At 38.0% G+C, this 27,351-nt stretch overlaps 1 protein-coding gene across 3 annotated transcripts in view; it reads left to right on the plus strand.

The window, feature by feature from the left end:
- Positions 1 to 27,351, plus strand: part of LOC150080107 (protein capicua homolog) — a 357,037-nt gene that overhangs the window by 174,503 nt on the left and 155,183 nt on the right. For all 3 annotated transcript variants that reach the window (XM_090381551.1, XM_090381553.1, XM_090381554.1), the window contains one exon: positions 24,738 to 24,864. In XM_090381551.1, the coding sequence (XP_090237677.1) occupies positions 24,738 to 24,864 (127 nt within the window). The remainder of the gene's footprint in view (positions 1 to 24,737; positions 24,865 to 27,351) is intronic.

Consider the following 27,351-nt stretch of genomic DNA (forward strand, 5'->3'; position numbering starts at 1 on the left):
CTCTACCTTTCTCCCAACTCCACTAATCACTTGGAGCTCTTTGACTTCCTCTCTTTGCAACTTGACTTTCTCTAGTCCAACTTTCCTAACAGTGAGGTAATTTTCCTTGGTGATTTTAACGTTAACAACTCCAGCTGGCTTCCGTTTTCTAGTCACACCGACCCAGCAGGTCGAGATGCTTAGGCTTTTGCAATTACTAATGACCTAGCACAGATTGTTCATTTACCTACAAGAATACTGGACAATCCTAATCATACAGCCAATGCGCTTGATGTTTTTCTCACAAACAACCCTTCTCACAAGTGAGAGGTCCTTTAGGCACTTCAGATCACAACTTGGTGATTGTCTCTTCTCCAATGGAACCTTTATCTCATGGCTATTCCCAACCTCGTATTGTTTGGCATTACAAGAATGCAAAATGGGATGACCTGCGAGACTTCTTTTCTTCTTTTCCTTGGTCTGATTACTGTTTCAAAACTTCTGATGTCAACGTTTGCTCAGATCGTGTCAGTGAAATTATTCTTGCAGGAATGGAATCCTTTATCCCACACTCCACTTTAAAAATCTCCTCCTTCATCTAAACCTTGATTTTCCAATAAACGTGCTAAGGCTGTTCAAGAGAAGAATGTTGCATATCGTAATTGGCTTTTTCCAGTTCTTCAGTTTCATTTTCTGCCTACACAAAAGCTCGCAGCAATTGTAAAGCAGTTTATTATCAGTCCAAACTAGATTTTTAACAGGCTAAGAATAGAAAAATTGCTTCTTGGCCTAATGGTAGCCGAGCATTCTGGTCTCTTGCCAAAGCTATTGGCTACAACTTTTGCCCATCTCTGCTCCCACCTCTGTCAAAACCAGATGGTTCTATTGTCACTTCAGCCAAAGATATAAAGTTTAACTGCTAGCATCCCATTTTTCTTCCAACTCGTGTATTAATGACTTTGGTAAAATGCCTCCCACCATTCCTACATGCTCCATTCAATGTCTCCTGTGGTCTTCCGTCAAATGGATGTCAGAAAGATTTTAACGAAACTTGATGCTTAAAAAGTTCCAGGTCCTGATGGTATTTCTCTACTTGTTCTCAAAACCTGTGCTCCTGAACTTACCCCTGTTCTTTGCTGCCTTTTTTCACTTTCTTATTCCAAAGGTGTTTTTCCTTCTGCTTGGAAATTTGCTGATATCCAGCCAGTTCCTAAAAAAGGTGACAAGTCCCTCCCATCCAATTATCATCCCATTGCAATTTCTTCTACTCTTTCTAAAGTAATGGAGAAATCAATTAACCGCCAACTCATAAACTACCTAGAAACCTTCCATCTGATCAACGATCGCCAGATGGATTCCATCAGTGTCGATCCACTGGTGATATTCTGGCTTATGTTACCCATTTATGGACTAATTCAATGGAAAGGTTCGGTGAAACACAAGTAGTTGCTCTTGACATCTCAAAGGCTTTTGATCATGTTTGGCATAAAGGTCTTCCAAACAAGCTTCCATCTTATGGTTTGCCAACTGTTTTTAGTAATTGGTTATCCAGTTTTCTCTCTGATTGCTCACTGAAGATGATGGTACATGGCTCTCTGTCTTCTTTCTCCACTAATGCTAGTGTCCCCCAAGGTTCAGGTCTTTACCTCATTCTTTTCCTCTTGTATATCAATGACCTTCTTCCATTGACTGGAAATCCTATTCATAGTTTTGCCGATGATAGCCCATTGCATTCAACTTACCATTTTGAGAAACCTTGTCCTGCTCAATCAGCTTCAATTTTCGAAAATCTGCTACCAGTTCCTTAAATGCCGATCTTCAGGTAATTCTCCAGTGGGGCAAAGACAACTTAGTTGATTTCAATCCTTCTAAAACTCAGTCTTGTCTTATATCTCACAAAAAGGATTCTTCTGCCCCTATGCTTACCTTTGATGACACTCTGATTTATTGACAAGTTGATATATCTCTTTTAGGGATTACCCTGACTTCTAATCTCTCTTGGCACAAGCAAATTACAAATATTGCTTCTTCTGCATCTAAAAAACTTAGTTTTCTCTTTCGCTCTCGGCGTTACTTTTCTTCCAAGCAGCTATTCACTCTGTACAAATCGCAAATCTGCCCTACCCTGGAATATTGTTCCCACATCCCCAAAAGCTCTCTCAGGCTTCTAGATTCCATTCAGAAGAGGGCAGTTAGGTTAATTAATGATTCATCTCTAACAGAGTCTCTCCACTTGCTATCTCATAGATGTACTGTTTCTTCTGTATGCCTTTTCTAAAGATACTTCCATGGGCACTGTTTTTCTGAATTGGATTCTATAATTGTCGCCCTCTCTTCCAAAGCAGTCTGAACACATGCCTCAACCGGTCAACATCCATTTACTGTCCAACTTCAAACTCACTGAACCAACTTTTCATCTTCCTTGTTTATTCATTCAACTGCCGTTTTCTGGAACAACCTTCCTTCATACGTATTTCCTGAAAATTACAGTATAAAGAAGTTCAAGTCTAATGTCAACAAATATCTTCTTTCGTCTTCTCAACCTCCAACCCAAGCATGGTACTAAGTACTATAGGTTCTAAAACCTCTTGTGTTTTCATAAAATAAAAAAATAACGTTCACCAACCTCGTGCACGTGCTTCACTGACTAATACACGACCACACCCGGCATCATTTGATGTTCCATTGGAATGTTAGCTGACAAAGGTACCTGATATAGTTTGTGTATTTGTAGATAGTTTGTAAATATTTTACATAAATAATGTAGTCCTGCTGTTTCAGATGCAACAATCATTTTCCTGTTATGGCACCCGAAGCAAAAAGCCTTTTCATAAGTGACCTACGTAAACGCAGGTAAATAATTACATAGTAGGCTAAAATCTATTATTTGGGTACCACTTGTGAGCATGGTCATAGAACGGAGTGATTGTAGGGCCGAGTTCTGTGATAGGGTGATTATTATGAATGCATTTTATTTCTTATTGTTTTGTATCTTAGCTTGGGATGGAGGATGCTTAGCTCCCGCTGTTTTAAAATCAGAAAATGAGTTCCTGATTTTAAAACAGCGGCAAGTGGGGGGATAAACACCCGAGGAGGATAGGGGCACACCTGCCACTCACTACCTTCTTCCTGACTTTTAGCCAACGTAGGGAATGGTACCCAAGATCTCAATTTTTACCTATATAGTGATATTTATTCGATGTTAGAATGCTGTGTGGTGGGGGGGATGGTTTAGCCAATGGGAGAAGAGGGATGGAGGTCACATGGTGCGAGTGGGCGGGGCAATTAGGTCACTACAAATGCACAGGTAAATAATTACATAGGTCATTTCCTAATTAGATATTGATTGGTGCTTTTCGACAGCTGTGTCTTTTACATAGAAAAGCATGCGTGGGTTGGGGGTTGGCGAGCAGAGCAAACCAGGGGATGAAGCCCCCTAGTTCTCAATAAATATATTCTAAATTGCATCATTCACTTATAACCACTTATTTTTTCATCTAGTTTGCACTATAAACATTTATTTTTATTTTCTATTTTTATTTTATTAACACTATACTTCTTAATTCACCTTAATTTATTTTGCTATAAAGCATACACTGCATTGGGACTACCTTGTCCGTATTTAATATATATATATATATATATATATATATGTTATATGATAGTTATTATGATAATATAATTATAAGAATGTACCTTTTTATAATGAAATAAATACTTAAATTTAAAAAAAATAATAAAAACCCAAATTATGTGGAACCCCTGGAATGTTGTTGTGTTACCCTGGTTGAAAACCACTGCCATATCACATCACTGTCCATTGACTCTAACAGTTCTGGTTCTTCCTTGAATTTATTCAGACTGTCCACTGGCTGAAGGGAAATTTCCATACATCCATTCTGCAGCCATCCTTCCTCAATTTCAATGTATGCCCCCTCATGTGTATAGTCTAGAAAAGGAAGAATTCCATCGGCATTGATTTACCCAACCCATTCAGAGCTTTTAAACACCCCACTCAGATCTCTACCTGGTTTTTTTTTTTTTTTTTGCACTATATTTCCTACTTCCCTGACATTCAAGTCACCAACTATAACTACTTCTTGTGGGACCAAGTACCTCTGCTGTGGATGATGTCATTGTGTTATCTGCTTCCTTGGGCTGGGCAGCTGAATGTTTGATGGGTCCCTCTCTTGTACTCCCTTTGCGGGCATATTAACCCTATTCTTCAAGTCTCCATATGAGCCCATCAGAATGCTGAATTTGGACTTAACCTTCTCATGCTGTTTGCAAAGAAGGAACATACACAAAGTGCCCATTGCACACAATATGCCCATCAACAACTAATTTCAATAAAAATCAATAACTTTTATGTAATAAAAAAAAAAAGTCCACTTATCAGCTCCCAAAAAGAGGTCTATTCACTGCATTCCAGTTGACAATTATACATGTGTTGAACACTAAGAATACAGAAGATACTTTTTGACATTAGGGGACATTAGACTTCAATTTATATAGGTTGTAATTTTTGCAAAATACACATCCAGGAAGGTTTTTTTTAGAAAATAGAAGCTTCAGAAGATATAAATGAGAAAAAGTTGGTTTTATGAGTTTGTAGTTGGACAGTGAATGAATGCTGACTAGTTAAGCCACGTGTCCAGACTGGTTTCAAAGAGCATGAGGGAATTACAGATGCCATTTCTGAACTGAAGCATCTGTAGGAAAGACACGCAGCAGAAATTAATTAACCTGATTGGTGATTAATTGCTGCAATTAATAACCACTCTTATACCACAGGAAATTAATAATATAGTTTATTAAGCTTATAGTCCCAACCACTATACATTTAAGGTGATGTTTCAGGCATCTTACCAATACCCATCATCAGACCATGCTGCTTTCAGATTCCTGCTTGCTGATGCTACCAGAACAGTATGCACATGGTCTGATGATGGGTATCTCTAGAATGCCTGAAATATCACCTTAAATGTATAGTAGTTTGGGCTTGAAAGTATGAACCAGAGCTGTAATGCTCGATATAATTTAATTTCTGGAGAGTATCATACGGAAGTGTTCTACGTATCATATTGAGGTAAACTTCTCTTTTTGTTTTGCAAAAAAAGTGGTTTGGGCTATAAGCTTAATAAACTATATTATTATTAATTTCACGTAGTATAAGAATGGTTATTAATTACAGTAATTAATCTTTTGTTAGTGATATATAGGAATTTTACTAGCAGGGATAAGGAGGTGCTTATCCCATTTTACAAGGCTCTGGTTAGTCTTGAGTACTGCATACTGGTCTGAATGCCTCATTTAAGAAGAATGTAGAGCTGCTGGAATGGGTACAGAGAAGGAAAGCAAAGGGTGCTCTTACCAAGAAAAGCTTCAGTTCTGTAAATTGCAGCATCAGGCCAAGCAGGTCACTTCACAAGTGACCTGATTGAGATGTTTTTAGGATTTGAATGGATTGAGAAAACTTAGTGCTGATGGGATTCTTCCTCTTGCTAAGACTATGCACAAGGGACATAAATTCAAATTGAGGAAAGATTGTTGCAGAATAGATTTGCAGAAAGTTTTTCTTTAGCCAATGAGTAAATGATTAAATAAATAGCTTGAATAAATTCAAAGTGGATATTAAACGATTTAAAGCTGTTTGTCCAGATTCTTGAAAATGGATTATTGTGTGCTCTCATCAGCAAAACTATGGACAAGATTTCCAGTTAGTGGAAGAAGATTACATTAAGATTTCATTAATATACTAGAAGAAAAGGTTAGGAGACAGAAGTGAACCTTGTGAAATACTAGCATTAGTGGATAAGTTGAAAGACAGAGAGCCATCTGCCATCACCTGCAGCAAATGGTCAGAAAGAAAACTGGATATGCAATTGCAAAAATAGTCAGCAATCCATAAGGTGGAAGCTTGTTTAGAAGAGAAGAACTTTATGCCAAACACTGTCAAGAGCAACTGCTTGAGTTTCACCAAACTGTTCTGTTAAATTTGCCCTAAGATGAGTAACATAAACCAACATATCACCATTCAACACTGACAGAGTCCATATTGCCAATCGTTGATCAGTTGGAAGCTTTCAAACAAAAAATGAACAAGTTGAGTAAAGTCATTAGTATTTGCAAAAGCCCCTGCATTTTGACTAATTGGATCTTTGTAACTAGAAAATGACCCACCTGGAGATGTGAACTTTGAAATCACCAAGGAAAATTACCTTACTGTTAGGAAAGTTAGTATTAGTAAATGATGTAAGAGAGTAAGCTTATAAAGCATCAGCTGAAAAAAAGAAAAAGGAAAAAAAATCCTTTCCACCTCAATTATTCTCCACGAAGTCTGAGCAATGCAGACAAGATGCCAGGACAGCTCCTGGGATTTTGTCAATGATATACAGGAATTTTACTATCAGGGATAAGGAGGTGGTTATCCCATTATATGAGGCAATAGTAAGGCCACATCTTGAACAGGAGACGACAGAGTGGTAATCTGTGGACACTGCTCTTCATGGACAAATGTTATTAGTGGAGTTCCCGAGGGTTCGGTGCTGGGCCCATTGTTGTTTTGTGTATTCATCAGTGATATTGATGAAGGTATATCAGGATTAATGTCCAGGTTTTCAGATGATACAAAGGTTGGCAGGGTTGTTAACGACAGTAAAGACAGTATGCTACTCCAACTGGATCTAAACAAGTTGGGCAAATGGGCTGAGAAGTGGGAACTGAAGTTTAACATTGACAAATGCAATGTACTGCATATGGGTAACAATAATCGAAGAGAAACATACCAACTGTGCAGTACTACACTCAGGAAAGTGGAAAGTGAAAAAATCTGGGGGTAATTGTGGAGTCAAATATGAAGTTTGCTGAGCAGTACAGATGGGCTGCCAGGGCAGGTCATGTGGAGTCTTGTCAATGATATATAGGAATTTTGCTAGTAGGGACAGGGTGGTGATTATCCTGTTGTATAAGGCAATGGGCAAGCCACACCTAGAATACTGTGTACAGGTCTGGAGGCCTCATTTTAGGAAGGATGTAGAGATGCTAGAACGGGTACAAAGAAGGGCAACAAGATTGGTAAGGGGAACAAAGGGGTGCTTTTACTAAGAAAGGCTTAAGTTCTGCAAATTGCAGTGCCTGGAGAGTAGGCATTGCCAAATTATGCCAAACACTGTCAAGAGAAACTGCTTGAGTTTCACCAAACTGTTCTGTTAAATTTGCCCTAAGATGAGTAACATAAACCAATATATCACCATTCAACACTGACAGAGTCCATATTGCGAGGTGATCTGATTGAAGTGTATAAGAACATGAATGGGTTGAGCAAGCTGAATACTGATGGATTCTTCCTCTTGCTCAGATTAAGAACCTGAGGGGGCATAGATTCAAATTGAGGACAGGCAGTTGTAGAGTAGATGTGCAGAAATTTGCCTTTAGCCAGCAGGTGGTTGATTGGCAGACCAGACTTCCATCTTTTGTTGTGGAAGTTGATAGCCTAAATAAATTTAAGGTAGAACTGGACAGGCATTTGAAACAAATGGAGGGGTGAAATGGGATGTTTTTTTTGGGTAATGCTGAATAAGCTTGCTTTCTTGCATTGTATGCCTCTACTAATGCTAATATTATTTAAGTACACTAATTAGTTTTACAACAAAACATTTTTTCCAGAAAATTATGAACTGCACAGTGCAATCCAAATTGAAAATTACAGTTACAGAAGTATTTCCTTAAAGAAAAATATGGCAAAAGAATTTCATATTACATCCTGTGCACTTTCCACATTTTTGAATGAATCAGAGGTCACAACAATATGCAAAACATCCCATCAACATTTTGCACAAAAAAAAATAATAAAAAAATAAATAAAAACAAGAATGTGTGATTATAAATTTTGGTATACCTGTAAGTCACTTTTTTCTTCTTTATTTTATTGGATAAATTTTAAAAAATGTTCAAATGGAAGAAAACATTGGAAGCAGTAATGAAACAAGCCTCATTTTTTCATGAATTTAAGCTTTTGTAGTTCCATTTAAATAGTTCACTCAATTGGCATAAAAGTATCAGAATTAGTAACCGTATTAATATGTGAAGAATAACAATTGTACCTCTGTTAATGCTAAAACAATTGCTGCTGTCCAAAGTGAGTCATCTCAAAGATATCAAGTTGCCACACAGACTACTTGATCTTAGCTGAAAGGCCGAGAAGTGAGATACAGACTCTCTTTTTTTTTTCCTTTTTCTTTTTTCCCATTTATTAATACGCACAGTTTACATACATTCATATACAGTCCATTCCGGTTATTTGGGACACATCGGGACTAGTGCATTTTGGCCCGATTAAGCGGCTGCCCCAATTTTCCAAAGTTTCACGTAAATAGTTAAAAATACAATGTACCCCCCCCCCTACAATTAGTTCACTGTACAATCAAATCACGTTACGATGACCTCACCATAGTAAAGTACCGTTCACTATACGATGTGTAGTAAGTGCCGGTCGTTGTGATCACGTTTGTGAATTGAATTTTAATTCTATTAAACAACAATTCTAATTATAGAAAATAGGAGGAATATTATCCACAGGCTATAAAAGCAAAGATATATTAAGCACAAATTTACCCTTTATTACCTTACCAATTAAAAAATTAAATGATACGTGAAAATCGGAAGAATATACGTGATAATCGGAATAATTAATACATACTGTAATACGTACATACGAACTAGTTTTTTTTTTTTTTTTTTTGATTTGGTAGTTGTTGGCGCATCGGCGTCTGTGGCCATATTGCACCTCCCAAGGTTTTTGCAGTACTTTGATCCAAGCCCGAAGCGGGAATCGAACCCGCGACCTTTGGGTTGCCGGGCAGGTACTTTACCCACTCGGCTAGCCCGGTCGGCTACGAACTAGTTGACATTTCTGTTCACTGACAGTTGTGAGCTGGGGTTAAAATTTAAAACAGTAAAAAGATAAGCAATCAATAACAAAGAACACGGCACACACAAATTGCAAGTAACACGATACATGCAAGTGAGAACGGAGTAACGAGTTACAAAGCTTTAAAAATAGGAATGAAGAGGAGCTGAAAATTAATTTTTTTATATGATTGAAGATTTCATGGAAGTGTAAACACATTTCACCATAATAACCCACAGAATTCCAGCTGTCGGTATTATCGTAAATTCAGTAAGATCGAGTTTACTGTCCGTTTATGATAGATTTCACTAACAGAAAAGCCCAATAAACAGGTGACTGCTAATTGTTTTTATTGTTTTTTGGTTGTGACCTCCAGAATTTCGACTGAACCACGTGGTACCATCGGAGACAATCGTAGGGTAATCTCCAATGCTGCGGTCTCCTGCTCCGATTAAATGGCATGCTGTCCCAATTAAGCGAAGTAAATAAACCCTGGCCACTTTCTCGATTGGTTTCTGTTTTTTAAGATTTGCACCAAATAAACGGCTGTCCCAATTAACCGGTGGCCCAAATAACTGGAATCCATTGTATATACAAAACTTACATAGATTTATATACAATTATATATACATTTCCCTCATCCAGGGCTTGTGTGTGTGTACATGTATCATGGTGGCTCCAAGGCAGTAGCCCATCTCCACCTTTGTTCTCTGTATTGGTGTAGAAACACTAGGCCACTTCGCCACCAGGGAGCAGCGAACACCTGGGAAGCTGCTGCCTGGTGCCTGTAGCCAGGCAAGATGAAACTGGCCTGGGTCTACTGACCTATATGTGCTTATAAGCACAAATTCCAACCCATCAGAGGTAGTGCAATACCGGTGGGTGTGCTATACAGACTTTTTTTTTTCATTCATTTATTAATTACACACATTATAGTCTCAACATTATGTACATAAAAGTATATACATGATTTATATACAAGATATATTTACATATAATTATATGCTCTGGCAAACATTAAACTCTCGTGTGTGTGTGTGTGTGCAAGTGTGTTCTTATTCAGGGTAGCTCCAAGGCATAAGCCCAAATCTACCTTGAGAACTTGGGAATATATAGTCTTTACAAAGCATTCCTTAAAAAGTATGTTAAATTACCTGAGTCTCATTTTACTGTAGCGCTATTCGCACTTGAAATCCCGCACCCACTGGAGGTAGTGCAATACCAGTGAGTGCCAGCAATCCCGTGCCCCAGGTTGCCCATACCAGGGAGCCAGCAGGGAATAAAAAAATAAAAAAATAATAATATATATATATATATATATATATATATATATATATATATATATATATATATAATAAAACAACAATAATATTCAATAGTCTGGATGGCACAACTATAAACTTCAAAAATCACAGTTCAACTGAATATTTCCTCAGTTGCTGTTTCACATGCACTGGAACCTCCAAAACCAATAACGGTACTATCCAGCAATCTCCAACTGTACGCCATGGATAATAGAACCTTTAGACCACCAGACCCGACGCAATGAATCTGATCCAGCACGGCAGAATCCAGAATGGAGTATTCATGATCGCAGCACAAAAGACAACTAACCAGAGCACCAGACCCAACACCATGAATCAGGTCCAGCACCCCAGCTGTAGAAACAAATAATGAAACTCCATGAAGACAATTAAGACAATAGGTTTGCCTCTCAAGAAAGGCTCTGAGAACAGTTCTTCTTGCAAAAACAGCAGCTGAAAACTCCTGAAATAAATTAAAACAGTCACGATTTGCAATAAGCAAATGTACTGTATCAAATGATAAGTCAGGAATATGCGCCATCAAAATCCGCCTTTGGTCTTCATACTCCCGACATAAAAAAATGACATGCCTCCAAGTCTCCTGCTCGCCACATGTACAGAAAGGATCTGTCTCCAACCCTCTCTCATATAATTTGGCCCTAAGTGAGCCGTGTCCTGTTACCAAATAAGAAGTGTACATAGAAGGCATAAACCAAGATGCCATGGTTTTTGCCAATGCATAGTTCACCTGGGGAATATATTTCCTCGTCACAGCTCCAACATCACCACTTTCCCATCTGGTCTGCCATAAATCCATTAATTTGTTCCATATTCGTTGTTTTTCTTCTTTAATATTATTCTCCAAATCGATTGTAATATCCAAAAACGTTATTGATGTACCCTTTTTCAATTTGTACAAAAACCCTCTGTAGACAATAAATAAATCCAATGGCATGGTACCAGCAATTACCTGTAGGGCGTTTGTAGACGCTGTTCTAGGTACTTTCAATAAAGTTAATAACATAGAGCGCTGAAGCGATAAAAGTTTCGATCAAATGCTATACAGACTGTGAGCTTGCTATATCAGCAGCACACTGACATCTTAATCAAAGACCATGAATTACAGGATAATTTTCAGAGTAGGAATTTTGCTAGCCTTTCAGTCATTAAACAGTTCAGAGGATCAACTGATGCTGTCAGATCTAACAAGATATCAAATGAGTTGCAGATAGTTAAGGAGCATAAAGTTGACACATCTGTTAAAACTATGTAACAATTTCTTCATCAAACACTCATATAGCTCAGCATCAACAAACAAAGAGCTGTGTTGAGATAGGATGAGATGTTAAAAACTGTTTTATGAAGTGGAATATGCATGATAATGAGCAACAATGCCACAAGTACTGCAGATACAGTTCCATCAAATCATAGAAGGGATATTAGTCATCTTCAACATTCCTTTCAGGAATTACACATTTGCCTAGAAAAAATACAGAGATTAACCAAATGTCACTTTTGTTATGAGTCTCACTGTATTGATTAGTGAAAGCTGTGTAATTATAGGCAAGTTTATGGGGTAGTTACTTGGTGAATATGTATGTTTACGTTTAGAAAGTTGTATATGGAATTAAGTTAAGTGAATTTTAATTTCAAAAATGTTTTCAAAATCCAAACACCACTGTTATCATAAACGTCAAAAGATTGTGCTCCTTGACATGAGAGACTACTTCTACAGGGATGGGGTACACTTAAATAGAAAGGGTGCAAGAATATTTGCTGATGTTATCGAGGCAGTGTTAGGTGGGTCGGAAAACTTCTAGCTTGGGGGATACAGACTAAAAGGTTAACAGTGTCTGCAGGCAGAGGCAAAAGTGATTCTTGCACTGCTTCTATTAGAATGAGTAGCAGCCTGGAAAGCAAGGTAATGGAAATTTCAAGGACTGCTGGGAGTCATAGTGGAACAAGTAAATACGTGGGCTGTGTTAGGGTAACTAGGAGTAGGAAAAGGTGCATGTGTACTTGCATGTACACCAATGCTAGGAGTATAGTTAATAAATATGATGAGCTCTGAAGTGCTAGTCAAGACATCAAAGGCAGATATTGTTGGGATATCAGAGACATGGTGTCACACAGATATAAGCAGTGCAGAATTGGAATTTGGAGAGTACAATGTGTACAGGAAGGATAGACAGGACAGGAAGGGAGTAGGTGTTATGCTGTTAGTTAAGAAACACAAAATCTAAGGAAGTGCATCCAATTGATGTTGGTGGACAATGCAGTGTTGAGTCTGTTTGGTGTGAAATAAGCACAGGCAAAAGAAAAATGAGAGTAGGTGTGTGTTATAGGCCTAATGAATCTGAGGAGTATAATGAGAAATTGTGCAGATAAATAGTGGGCCAGTAAATCAGAATGTCTTATAATGGGGAATTTTAACTTTCCAGATACAACTGAAACTTGTGGATTAGTCACTTGCACACTAGCAAGACTTTTGTGGATTTATTGGATGACTGTTTTCTACAGCAACATGTTCGAGGGGCAAACAGAGGGAGTAATACTCTCAATCTGATTATCAGTAGTGATTATTCATACATTAAAAATTTGCAGATAAAGGAACCACTGGGTGACAGTGATCACAATGTACTGATGTGGGAATTACTTAAAGATGTAACTACCATCAAGACTAAAGGAAGGGCTTTTGCTTTCTTAAAGGTGACTACAGTGGTCTCAGACAGTTTTTAAATTCTGTATAGTGGGATCAACTGATGATGTTACCAACGTTGAATTCTAAATGGGAAGTCTTCAGGAACTTAATTTTGAGGGCTACCAGGCTTTTCATTCCAACTAAGAAATACCGTTCAAGGTTTACTCCTAAATGGATATCAGATGAATTAATGAGGCTCGTGACAAAGAAGAAGAAGAATGTATGGGATGCATATAAAGTATCAGATGACACAGAAGCCTATGGCAGGTATAAACTAGTCTGTAATCAAGTCACAAAGGAGATTAGGCAGGCAAGGGCAGATTATGAGAAATCTTTGGCAAAGGATGCAAAGAAAAACAGCAAAGAGTTCTTTACTTATGTAAACTCTAGAAGGAAAGGGATGAATCAGATTGGACCACTTAACATAGATGGGTTGACTATTGATGATCATGCTCAGGTAGCTGACAAACTGAATGAGTATTTTGCATCTACATTCACATATGAGGAGTCATTCAATGAAGGGAGTGTCAAACGTTTATCAAACTCTAACAGGGAGCTAAGTGATTTTGTAATAACTGAGAGCAAAGTGGAGGAGAAGTTGTTGAAGTTAAACATAAGGTAGGTACCTGGGGTGGATGGGATCTATCCAGTTATATTAAAGGAGGCAGCAAAGGAAATAAGCAAACCCTTAGCCATAATTATGAGAGCTTCCTTGGACTCAGAGGAGGTCACCGATCACTGGAGGTGTGCAAATGTATCACCAATTCACAAAGGGTGTTAAAAAGGTTACTTGTATCACCTTTTAAACACAAGTTAAACCTGTTAGTTTAGCTTGTGTTCCAGGGAAAATAATGGAATCACTGGTTAAAGAAGCATTGCAGGATCAGCTAGACAAGACTGCAGTTATAGTTAAGACACAGTACAGATTTTTAAAGGGAGGTCTTGCCTGACCAGTTTGATTGGATACTATGATGTGGTCACAAAGGAACTGAATGCAAAAAATAATTTTGATATCATATACTTGGATTTCAGGAAATCTTTTGCTACTGTTGCACATGGAAGACTGCTATACAAATTGGAGAGGTATGGTATTAAGGGTAAGTTTCTACAATGGATAAAGGGATGGTTGAGTGGGAGACGACAGAGAGTGGCAATCAATGGACACTGCTCTTTGTAGACAAATGTTAGTGGAGTTCACCACGGCTCGGTGTTGGACCCATTGTTGTTTTGTATATTTATCAATAATAGAAGGTATATCAGGTTTAATGTCCAAGTTTGCAGAGGATATAAAGGTTGGCAGGGTTGTTAATGACAGTAAAGACAGTATGCTACTCCAACTGGATCTAGATAAGTTTGGAAAATGGTCTGAGAAGTGGCAGCTGAAGTTTAACATTAACAAATGGAAAGTACTGCATGTGGCGATAAACGAAGAGAAACTTACCAACTCTGTGTTACTACACTCAGAGAAGTGGAAAGTGAAAAAGACCTGGTGGTAATTGTGCTGTCAAATATGAAGTTTGCTGAGCAGTGCAGATGGGCTTTCAGGGCAGGTCATGGAGTCTTTTCAAAGATATATAGGAATTTTACTAGTAGGGACAGGGAGGTGAATATCCTGTTGTATAAGGCAATGGTCAGGCCACACCTAGAGTACGGTGTACAGGTCTGGAGGCCTCATTTTAGGATGGATGTAGAGTTGCTAGAACGAGTACAAAGAAAGACAACAAGGTTGGTGAGGGGAACAAAGGGGTACTCTTACCAAGAAAGGCTTAACTTCTGCAAATTGCAGTGCCTGGAGAGTAGACACCTGCAAGGTGATCTGATTGAGGTGTATAAATCCTTGAATGGGTTGAGCAATCTTAATGCTGATGGGATTCTTTCTCTTGCTCAGACTAAGAACCTAAGGTGACACAGTTTCAAATTGAGGAAAGATAGTTGTAAAATAAATGTGCCGAAATTTGCCTTTAGCCAGCGGGTAGTTAATTGGTGGAACAGGCTTCCATCTTTCGTTGTGGAAGCTAATAGCCTAAATTAATTTAAGGCTGAGCTGGACAGGCATTTGGAACGAATGGAGGGGTGAAATGGGAGTGTTTTTTTTTTTTTTTTGGCTGATGCTGCATAAGCTTGCTTTCTTGCATTGTATGCCTCTAGTAATGCTAATTAGCATTAGCATTAGTAGAGGCATTTGATGCAAGAAAGTAAGCTTATGCAGCATCAGCCAAAAAAAAAAAAAAAGTAAAATAAATAAATAAAAAATAACCACTTCCACTTCACCCCTCTGTTCATTCGAAATACCTGTCCAGGTGAGCCTTAAACTTATTTAGGCTATCAACTTCCACGACAAGGGATGGAAGTCTGTTCCACCTACCAACCACCCGCTGGCTAAAGGCAAATTTCCGCACATCTATCCTACATCTGTCTTTCCTCAATTTGAACTTATGCCCTCTCAGGTGATTATTCTGAGCAAGAGGAAGAATCCCATCAGCATTGAGCATGCTCAAACCATTCAAGGCTTTGTACACCTCTATCAGATCACCTCGCTGATGCCTAGTCTCCAGACACCGTAATTCGCAAAACTTAAGCCTTTCTTCGTAAGAGCACCCCTTTGTTCCATTCACTAATCTTGTTGCTCTTCTCTGTACTCGTTCTACCAGCTCTACATCCTTCTTGAAATGAGGCCTCCGGGCCTGTATACAGTACTCTAGGTGTGGCCTGACCATTGCCTTATACAAGGGGATAATCACCTCCTTATCCCTGCTAGAAAAATTCCTATATATCATTGACAATACACCATGAGCTACTCTTGCAGCCCGTCTGCACTGCTCAGAAAACTTCATATCTGCCTGCACAACCACCCCCAGGTCCCTTTCATTCTCTATCACTGTCAGTGTAGTACCACAGAGCTGATACGTTGCTCTAGGGTTGCTGTTTCCCGTATGTAGTACTTTACATTTGTCAATGTTAAACTTCATTTGCCACCTCTCAGCCCATCTGCTCAACCTTTCGAGATCCTGTTGCAGCATAGTGTCAGTAGTGTCCTTGACAGCCCTGCCAACCTTCGTATCGTCTGCAAACTTGGACATTAAGCTTGATATACCATCATCAATATCATTTATAAATAGAGAACAATAAAGGACTCAATACTGAAGCCTGAGGGACTCCACTAATAACATTAGTCCACGATGAGCAATGTCCATTGATTACCACTCTCTGTCTTCTCCCCCTCAACCACCCCTTTATCCATAGCAGCAATTTGCCTCCAATGCCACACTGCTCCAATTTGTGCAGCAGTCTTCCATGTGCAACAGTATCAAAAGCCTTTCTAAGATCCAAGTATATAATATCAAAGTTATTCCCTGCATCCAGTTCTTTTGTGACTGCATCATAGTATCCAATCAAATTGGTCAGGCAAGACTTCCCCTTAACAACACCATGTTGTGTCCGAGCTATAACTGAAGTCTTGTCTAGGTGATCCTGCAGTGCTTCTTTAACCAGTGCCTCCATTAATTTTGCGGGAACAGAAGTTAAACTCACAGGCCTATAATTACTTGTGTCAGCCTTTGATCCTCCCTTGTGAATTGGGGTCACATTTGCACATCTCCAGTCCATGGGTACCTCCCCTGAGTCCAAGGAAGCTCTCATAATTATGGCTAAGAGTTTGCTTACTTCCTTTGCTGCCTCCTTTAATATAACTGGATAGATCCCATCCACTCCAGGTGCCTTTCTTGTGTTTATCTTCAACAATTTCTCCTCCACTTTACTCTCAGTTATTACAAGATTCTTTAGCTTGCTGCTAGAGTTGAATACACCTCTGGCATTCCCCTCGCTGAATAACTCCTCATGTGTGAATGTCGATGCAAAATATTCATTTAGTTTGTTAGCTACCTGAGCAGGGTCATCAACAGTTGACCCATCGATATCAAGTGTACCAATCTGATTCATCCCCTTCCTTCTAGAGTTTACATAAGTAAAGAACTCTTTGCTGTTTTTCTTCGCATCCCTTGCCAAGGATCTCTCGTAATCTGCCTTCACCTGCCTAACCTCCTTTGTAACTTGGTTACAGATCAAGTATCTATCATAGGCTTCTGTGTCATGTGTTAATTTGTATGTATCCCATGCATTTTTCTTCTCTGCCATATGCCTCATTAGTTCATCTGACATCCATTTAAGCCTAAACCTTGAACAATATTTCTTAGTTGGTATGTAAAGCCTAGTAGCTTGCAAGATAAGTTCTTTGAATGCTTCCCATTTTGAATTTGCTGTTGGTAACATCATCGGTTGATCCCACTTTATAGAATTTAAATACTGTCTCAGTCCATCGTAGTCGCCTTTACGAAAGCAATACCCCTTCCTTTTACCCCTAATGGTAGTTACCTCTTTGAGTAACTCCCACTTCAGAACACTGTAATCGCTGCCACCTAGTGGTTCATTTATCTGCAGATTCTTAATGCATGAAGAATCACTACTGATAATCAAATCAAGAGTATTACTCCCTCTAGTTGCCTCCCGAACATGCTGATGTAGAAAACAATCATCCAATAAATCCACAAAAGCCTTGCTAGTGTGTGAGTGACCAGCCCCAAATTCCAGTCAATATCTGGGAAATTAAAATCCCCCATTATATGACTCTCTGATTTACTGGCCCACTCTATTTCTCTGTATTTCTTATTATACTCATCAGAGTCATTAGGCCTATAGCACACTCCTACTCTCAATTTTGATCCCCCAATGCTTATGTCACACCAAACTGACTCGACACTGCACTGTCCAGTGATGTCGACTGGCTTCACTTCCTTGGATTTTATGTGTTTCTTAACTAATAGCATAACCCCTCCTCCCTTCCTATCCTGTCTATCCTTTCTGTAGACATTGTACTCCCCAAATTCCAGTTCTGCATTCCTTATAGCTGTGTGACACCACGTCTCTGAAATCCCAACAATATCTGCCTTTGATGTTTTGAGCAATAACTCAAATTCATCAAATTTATTTACTAAACTCCTAGCATTGGTGTACACGCAAGTATACATGCACCTGCTCTTCCTCTTAGCCACCCCAACACAACCCATGTGTTTACTTGTGCCCCCATGATTCCCAGCAGTCTCTGTAATATCCTGCATCTTATTTTCCAGGCTGCTGCTCATTCCAATAGAAGCAGTGCAAGAATCACTTTCTCCTCTGCCAGTGGCTACTGTTAATCTATTAGTCCTTGTATCCCCCCAATCTAGCAGTTTTCCGACCCACCTAACACTGCCTCGATAGCATCAGCAAACATTCTTGCACCCTTTCTATTTAAGTGTATCCCATCCCTGTAGAAGCAGTCTCTCCTGTTAACAAGTACAGACCAGGCTGAAAAAAATTCTACCCCTTGAGCCCTGCACAGTCTTTCCAGGGCCGAATTGATCGACAGGGCTCTCATCATATACTCCCTCCTATTGTGTCTGGGCAGAATTGAAGACACTTTCAAATTCAATCCTAATTCACGGCTTTTTTTCATCAGTGACCTGTACTTGTTAAGTAATTCCGCCGGTCTTCTACTCTTAATATCATTAGTGCCAACGTGTACAACTATATCACCTTTTGTGCCCTTAAAATATGATATCCGCTCTACAACGTCATCAACCTTTGCCCCTGGCAGACATACCCTGGTCCTGTTCCACCTATCCTTTTTACAAAGCATGTTTCCCGTTTCCCTGACAATAGAGTCACCAACTACTAGTTCCTTTGAGACCAGTGCATTGTGCCTTGGGGGTTGCCGCTGTGTTGCGTGATGACCAAGTGCAAGCTCTGGCATTGGTGTGGGCAGCTGAGAGCTTGATGGGCCCCCTCACTTGTAATCCTTCGAGGGCATCCACCCTGTCCTTCAAGCTCTCATATAGGCCCATAACAACACTGAGTTGTCACCTGATTTCCTTGCATCGTGCACATACAAAGACATCCCCCATGGCAGTATCATGTCCCATACTTGACTGCACCGCAAACATCAAGCAAATAGTGCATCTTAAAAGGCTGTGATTCAGAGGGCAACTGCCCCCCTCAGTTCTCCCCTGAGCCACAGCATTCCCATTAGCTTGAGCCTTTTGCTTTGCTGCCCTGGTTTGAGTCATGATTTCGATTTACTTTCAATAAAATTTCAATTTCAGTATAAAATTAAATCCTAAACTTGTATCCCAACACAGTTATAACGCTATATTTATGTTTCAGTAACGAGTGTTATCTACGAAATCTACGAGTGTTATCTACGAAATATTTATGTTTCAGTAACGAGTGTTATCTACGAAATATTTGTTTCAGTAACGAGTGTTATCTACTAAATCCCTTTATATAACTTCTGTATCGTTATGTATTAATTATTTATTTTTACTAATTATTTATGTTACGTAACCTAAGCGGTTATATGTATAGTTAAAAGTACAATTTAATTGCCAGTGAAGTTCGACAAGATTAATAGATTTTACTGATTAATTTTCCCGTAACAATGGCGGCTCTTTACGAACGGTAAACACGTGGACTTGATACTCTTTCCGATACTAAGTAATACCTACAAAATCTCTATCTAAGTTACTTTAAACTTAAGTACCGTAAATAGGAATATAAAGCTATTCTAGAAAATAAGTTAATATGTCAATTTAAACTAATAAAGCAGAAATAAATCAGAAAAAACTTCTCTGTTCCAAGAGCGGCAGAAAGGCACGTCCGCACCGGCAACCCTCGTCCTCAGACTTCCTAATGCTGATGTCAAGTGCTGAAAAGAAAAAGTTTCGACAGTATCTTGTGTGATGAATATCTAGCTTATGGTTTTATTGAAAGCCCATTCGACTCAAGACAGCTTATGTGTAATAGTTCTTTTTCAAAGGAGGCTATGAAACCATCAAGACCTTTAAATCACTTATAAAGGAAACATTCTGATAAAGTTGGTAAACATATTGAATGTTTTAAATTTTTAAAACAGAATTTTGAGCAACATTACACAATGTTTAAGAAGAACACACAAACAAAGATGATGGAGTGATTGGGTGTTATAAATTGGCAGAAATAATTGCAAAAACTATAAACAGCACCTGTATGTAGTGTGCTTTTTAAAAGCATTAGCATTAGTAGAGGCATTTGATGCAAGAAAGCAAGCTTATGCAGCATCAGCCAAAAAAAAAAAAAAAAAAACACTTCCACTTCACCCCTCTGTTCGTTCAAAATACCTGTCCAGCTGAGCCTTAAACTTATTTAGGCTATCAACCTCCACCACAAGAGATGGAAGTCTGTTCCACCAACCAACCACCCGCTGGCTAAAGGCAAATTTCCGCATGTCTATCCTACATCTGTCTTTCCTCAATTTGAATTTATGCCCTCTCAGGTGATTTTTCTGAGCTAGAGGAAGAATCCCATCAGCATTGAGCATGCTTAAACCATTCAAGGCTTTATACACCTCTATCAGATCACCTCGCTGGTGCCTAGTCTCCAGACACTGTAATTTGCAAAACTTAAGCCTTTCTTCATAAGAAGAAAGGCTTCGTAAGAAGAAAAGCATTGCCATTAAGCAACTATTCAATTTGAAGATGAATCGATGAGACGTCAGTTAACATTGAAGAGCAGCTAATTCACAAACTAAAAATGAGAAAATTTTCTATTCAGATTGATGAATCTACAGTTACTGACAATAAAGCCCTTCTAATGGCATATGTTCGTTATTTCGATGATGATTGTAAATTGCAAGAACAGATGTTTGTAAAATTTATAGAAAATGACTGTACTGGAGCATCCATTTTTGCTGCTGTAAAAACATGATTTAATGAAAAACAAGTACCATTGGAAAATTTGGTATCTGTGCCACTGATGGTGCTACCTCCATGGTTGGAAAACAAAGGATTTATAGCCCACCTAACTAAGATTCTTGTAATACGCTGCATTGTGCACCGACATTATATAGTTGCAAAAAATATTTGTCCAGTTCTTTATCAGCCTCTCAGTATAGTTATTAAAACCATAAATAAAATAAAGTCACATAGCAAATACGATTGCATTTTCAGAAAATTTTGTATTGATAATGAAAAACAGCATGTGAGGTTTCTTTTACATACAGAAATCAGATGGCTTTCTAAAGGAAGTGGTTTAACAAAATTTGTAAACATTTTTGATATGATAATTAGTTTTTTAGAAAGCAAAGGAAATCAGCAAACACAAAAACAACGCATACTATATGGCATGGATTTTTCGAAAACTTAATGAGGTGTCACTTCACCTTCAAGGGAAATTAATTATGGTGATAGACTGCAAATGTGCATTAAAAGCCTTCACTGAAAAATTCGAAAAAAGTGGAATGGTTGAGTTGTGGGGATCAAAAACAACTAATCCTCTTTATCCAACAATGTGGTCTGAAATGGCCAAAGTACTGCTTTGTTTTCCAACATCTTATATGGTTGAAATTGGTTTTAGTTCAGTAAATCAAATATTAACAAAAGAAACACAATTGATATATGTTCAAGAGGAGACAGTAGAATTAAGCTTACTAACATCATACTGAACATTGAACTTTTAGCTAAGAAGAAACATCAGGCTCATTGAATAAAAAGAGCAAGTATAAAGTATTTTCTTGTTTAAAATTTCATTTTGGGAGGTGCCATTAGGAAAAAAATTGTCTTAAAAAACCCTTTAGGGGGCAATAATTAAAAAAAGGTTGAGAAACACTGGTCTAGAGGTAGGTCTATGAATACCATCACTGAAATCTTCAAATTGAGAAAGAGTAGGCTTATTGCAAAAATTCATTTGAGTAAAATGAATTTTTCATTTCATTTGTTTGAGTAAAATGAATTTTTCATTTTACTCAAAGTTTTTTTCTTTTTCTTCTTTCATAACCAGATTCATGTTTTCGCATATATCCTTCAAACACTGGGAGATCAAAATTGTTGTAGGCCTAATGACTCTGGCCTAATAAAGAACTGTACAGGGAAATGGAGTGGGCCAGGAAATCAGAGTCCTATAATGGGGGATTTTAATTTCCCGGATATTGACTGGAATTTGTGAGTTGGTAACTCACACACTGGCGGAGCTTTTGTAGATTTATTGGATGATTGTTTTCTGCATCAGCGTGTTCGGGAGGCAGCTGGAGGGAGTAGTGCTTTTGATCTGGTTATCAGTAGTTATTTTTCATGCATTGGGAATCTGCAGATGGGGGAGCCACTGGGTGGCAGTGATCACAGTGTGCTCAATAGGGATTTGCTCAAGGAGATAACTGCCATCAGGGGTGGAGGGAGAGGTTTTTGATTTCGTAAGGGCGACTACGGAGGTCTGGGATGGTATTTAAATTCAATGGGAGGCATTCGGGGAATTGATCGTGGAGGCTACTGGGCTTTGTATGCCGACTGGGAAATATTGTTCACGGTTTGGACCTGAATGGATATCAGATGAGATGGTGAGACATGTGGCAGGGAAGAGATGTGCATGGGATGCATGTGGATTGATGGGTGACATGGAGGCCTATGATAGACGTGAGCTGGTCTGTATCCAGATCACAAAGGGGATTGGGTAGGCAAAGGCAGATTGTGGGGGATCTTTGGTGAGGGATGCAAAGAAAAGCACCAAAGAGTTCTTTACCTATGTAAACTCTAGAAGGAAAGGGATGAATTGGGTTGGTCCACTGGATGTTGATGGTTTGACTGTTGATGATCCTGCTCGAGTGGCTAACAGGCTGAGTGAGTGTTTTGCATCTGCATTTGCACATGAAGAGTTGTTCGGGGAAGGGAGTGCCAGAGGTGAATTGAACTCGAGCAGTGAGCTCGAGTTCAATTCACCTTCTGTGTTTAACGTGATGTTGTATTGTATGATTGGCCTCTTTGCACCCAATCAATGAACCAACTCAAATTTAAATTATCATTTAATGGTACCTGAACTTGTTTGCTCATATTATGTATTGCATACTTGTCTGTAGATGTGTGTATGTGTTCACAGGGTGATTTGCATGTTGCATAAGCTGAAAAATAACTTAACTACAACTGGCAACTAATTACCTCAATTGAAGATGACTTTAGAAATTCCTCCAGTCATCAATAGGAATCGAACCCAGACCTTGTCAAACATATGGGCTTGGCACACCCAGGGTCCTGAGCTGGTTATCATCATTCTTCTCTTTCTTAGTGATTCCCCTCCTACTTCTCTCTCTCTCTCTCTAAGGTAACTTGGGAATTTTTTTTTTTTTTTTTGTTTGTGAATCATGCTGACTAGGCTATCATGGAGGATACCAACCTCTGTGGTAGCTACTAAATTCACAGTGAACAGTAACAGTCCACTATTTTTCAATGGAATGTAGTAGCACAAGGCATCCAGTCTGTATTTTTAGGACTAACACTATTTTCAACCATTGTAGTAAGTCTTTAGGGTAGACTGAATGTATGAAATTTGGCCAGCACCAAACTTGCAAAAAATTATAAAAAATTCTTGCAAAATTTAAAACATTTATGAGTTTAATAAGTTACAACCCTCGTCTCTTGTACTGTCCCTCCCTGGATGTATCACATATGTCATGTGCCTTGTCACTCTTAGTATGAGAAAAAAATATACTGTCAAACAGAGCATATTACAGTTGATGGCCCAGTATCCACAATACACATAGATGGATCCAAAACTTAATCAAGCAGGTGCAACTGCAATATTCCTCAACTCTCAACTGAATGTAGCAGCTATGTTGCAGGACTATGTTTCAAACAGTCCTATATTTTACATGCTGAACAACCATATTGCACAGTGTGCTTTGCACATTATATATACAGACTTGATTAGTGCTACTAAGCTGTCCAACAGTGGAACAAGGAATGATAACCAATTACTCAGGCAGATTCATGAAGTTAATAATAAAAAAAAATTACAATGAATCCTCTTTTGTTGGATCATTGGTCATTTTGGAATCACTGGAAACAAACATGTTGACTTAGCCACCAAAACTACAATGGATCCCACAACCTCCCAAATTTCATATGGTGAAGTGTCTCTGATTACATGTTCATTATAAAGAAGCAAGGTGTTACAAAATGGCAACACACCTTGCAAAACCAACTCCTCGTATAAAGAAAAGCCTTAAACCATGGAAATCCAGTACCCAAGGTAATAAACATAAAGTTATATTAGCTAGACTACAGATAGGTCACACATATATAACCATTTACACCTTCTTATAGCTACTGATTCATTAGAATGTCCAAACTGTTATTTGCAGCTCACTTTTCAGCATATACTTTTAGTTGTTCCATACACTACAGAAATTGATAAACTATCTTTGCCTCATTTACCAGTGTGAACACCTCTCACAATAGGCCAACTTTAGCTTATGCATGTGACATGGCAAAAATGCATTATTATAGTCAGTGAAATGGGATGGTTTTTAAAATCATTAATGGTTAAACTTTGTCATATTGTTGTTACGTAAATTGGTGTTAAGTAATATGCATGCATCAAATTTTCAGCAAAAGCTTATTATTTCAGTACTTACCTCTAAGATCCATGTTTAGGGTTTAGAATTCATAAAAAAGTGGAGATAAAAGATTAACTACATTAAATTAAATAAGAACATACCCTGTCATTAATATATAACTAATATAATATAACTGTCAGTAATATGCATGATCAACATTGTACTTTGTCAAACATTTCTTCAAGTTCAAAATTGAAATTCAATTTTAGGTGGCAAATCAACATCTTTTTGGAACAGAATTAAGAATCGAAATCTGCACTGAAAAAGTTCAGGAAAAATAAAGCATGTGTGACAATTGTATACTTTTATGATTTATATAGTACTGTTCAGATTAGATGCGCAATAAACTGCCTTGAATGTAATCACTTCCTATTATTATTCTTATCACAGGTGTCCTTCAGATGGCAGTGCCAACCCAAGGCAGTATACAGCTTGGAACTCCAACTAACCAAGCTAGTAGTGTACCTTCTATGGTTACTGGTAATACTGTAAAGATGATCAATAGTGGTCATATTGGGTAGGTTAAATTTTAATTGTGAAGCAGAATTTCACTATGATACATTAACTTGACATTATTGGTCTTTACTTAATATATTTGTGTCACGTTACACATCACATATGTAATTCATAGAGATAAAATAAGGTCTTTGAAAAGCATGAAAATGCAGGCTATAATTGTTATTTTGAAGAAAGACATGTCTATGCATGCATTCATTGCAAATAAATTTCATAAAAGCTAAGTAATGGCAACGTACATTGAAACCATATATTCCAGTTCATATTTTGGATTCTTCCTCAGTGGTGATAAGATATAAAAATTACTGTAAATTGCATAGTGAAATGAATAACAGCAAAATGAATGAAGAACAGCAGTATTGAATATCCTTAAACTGGCACACTGAGAAGGCTACAGTATGAACAAAGGTTGGGCACATGCCCCATGTGCACCTTCCTTCCTTCCTTTTATTGGCTTTGTTAGTGCAAGCTGTCTACTGTGACTGTCTGATCACTGGGACAAGTTCCCTCTCCAGTGACCACTGGTTTGCAGATATTTATTTGATTACCTCCAGTATTAGGCATGGTACTGAAGGTAATCAGAGGCACTGTGGGAGAAGTAGAGGAATTAGGTTTAATATTTATATATTATCACACTGAAGAAGGTTCCAAGATAGGAGACAGAATGCATAGTTTTATTTTATATTAACTTTATAGCTTTTTTAATAGACTGCTACTGTTGTAAAGGAAGACAGAGAAGTGTCTTCCTTTACGACAGTAGTTTGAGGATAAGAATTCCATTTTTTGTTTATTTTGCCAAAGGATGATTTTTTTTTTTTTTTTGGTCATAAAATTTCATTGTAAAATGTTTGTGACTTAATTAGATGGTGGGAGGATTCAGTAGTGGCCATATCATCCCATATTTATGGGACTGCTGTTAACCACTGATAGCCATGGGCAATAATACATAATGAAAATCACTAGGACTGCCAATGTTTCATGCTGCAAATCACTGTTTAATGAATGTTACAGAAAAATTTGTGAGAATGTTGGGAAAAAGCAGCATATTTGAAAATCAAGAAAGTTATTGGACAGCCACTTATTTGTTGAAATGTTTCAGTATTGTTCATTTATAATAAATTGTAACACAGAAATGCTGCTGTTTCTTGAGTGTGTAGTGTAATATATTGTATAGTATGCAGTTGGAATAATTGAAATAAATAGCATTTTATGAAAAGAACAATTTCCCGTTTTTTTTTATTCAACAATCACTATCAGAGTAAACTTCTTTTCTTTTTTTTTTTTCACAATATAATACACATCTCAAAAACTAGCAATTTTTTTTGTTCCTGTAGTTCCCTTCAAATATAAGAGGCATGATTAGAAAGTTCTAAAAATGACTTTATATCAAATCGAAAGGTCCTCCATCTCAAGAGCAGTAATTAAGGGGAATATTGAAAAGTTTTTAGCCTCCACATGAAACAGTAGACTCTCACCATTATTATTTTTCAATATTGCCTCCTTGGAGCTGCAAACTTGCTCCAGCAATACTACTTTGTGGTTATCCTACTCTTGTAGAACAATTCATTCAAGCTCTGAAAAAATGCTCCCACAAATGATATAACCTCTTCATTTGTTGTGAAATTTAAGTTTAGGAAAGAAAAAAGTTGTGTGATGAGATGAATTCTGCTGTCCATGCAGCAACAATTCTTACCCACACTGATTTATTTTGGTCATATCATCATTAATTTTCTTTTCGACTTGATAGAGAACTGAAGTTGAATGAATAAATGAGAAAGAAGAAAACTGGGTTCTATGAGTTTTAAGTTGGACAGTAAAAGGATGTTGACTGGTCGCGGCATGTGTTCAGACTGCTTTGGATTTGTAATAGCGATAGTATCTTGTAATTGATGTAATAAGTTAGCATAGTATACTCCTGTTACAGTTTTGACCTCTTGAAACAAAACCCACCATTATTATTTCTTTGGAATCCCAAAAAGTTTCTGCCATCACTTTTCAAGCTGATGGAACTGCTTTTGCATTCTGTAGAGGCAGTGAGCAGCTGCTTGGACTGAGACCATTAGTGGTGGATTCGTTTCTCGTAGCTTGCCAAAAACGTTTCTGTTTCTGCTTCATAATGTGTCAGCAAATCCAAAGAAGGCTTGTGCTAATCACATTTTTGATCAGGTATTGGAAGCCATATTTCATTGCAGAAACCTTTCATAAACCCAGTTTCTTTGTCAAAATTTATTTTTCATATGGGATGCCTATAGTCTGCCAGTATTTTGTGTATTGATAATTGCTGGACACCATTACCATATCGTGTATTGCCTCAACGTTTTCTTGGCAGTTAGCTATTGTTGCTTGTCTGCTATGAGGATCATCATCAGTGCTCTCCCCCCTCCCTTTCACATAGCATGTTAATAATTACAGGATTTTCTTGCAAGTCTGTTTCAATACTTAAGCCAAGGTAGGGTCTTCAAAATTCAAACACCCAGTAGATCCAAAT

The sequence above is a fragment of the Mastigoproctus giganteus genome, chromosome 9 (assembly GCF_048544385.1).
Source record: "Mastigoproctus giganteus isolate SK-2022 chromosome 9, ASM4854438v1, whole genome shotgun sequence".
Lineage (NCBI taxonomy): Eukaryota > Metazoa > Arthropoda > Arachnida > Uropygi > Thelyphonidae > Mastigoproctus > Mastigoproctus giganteus.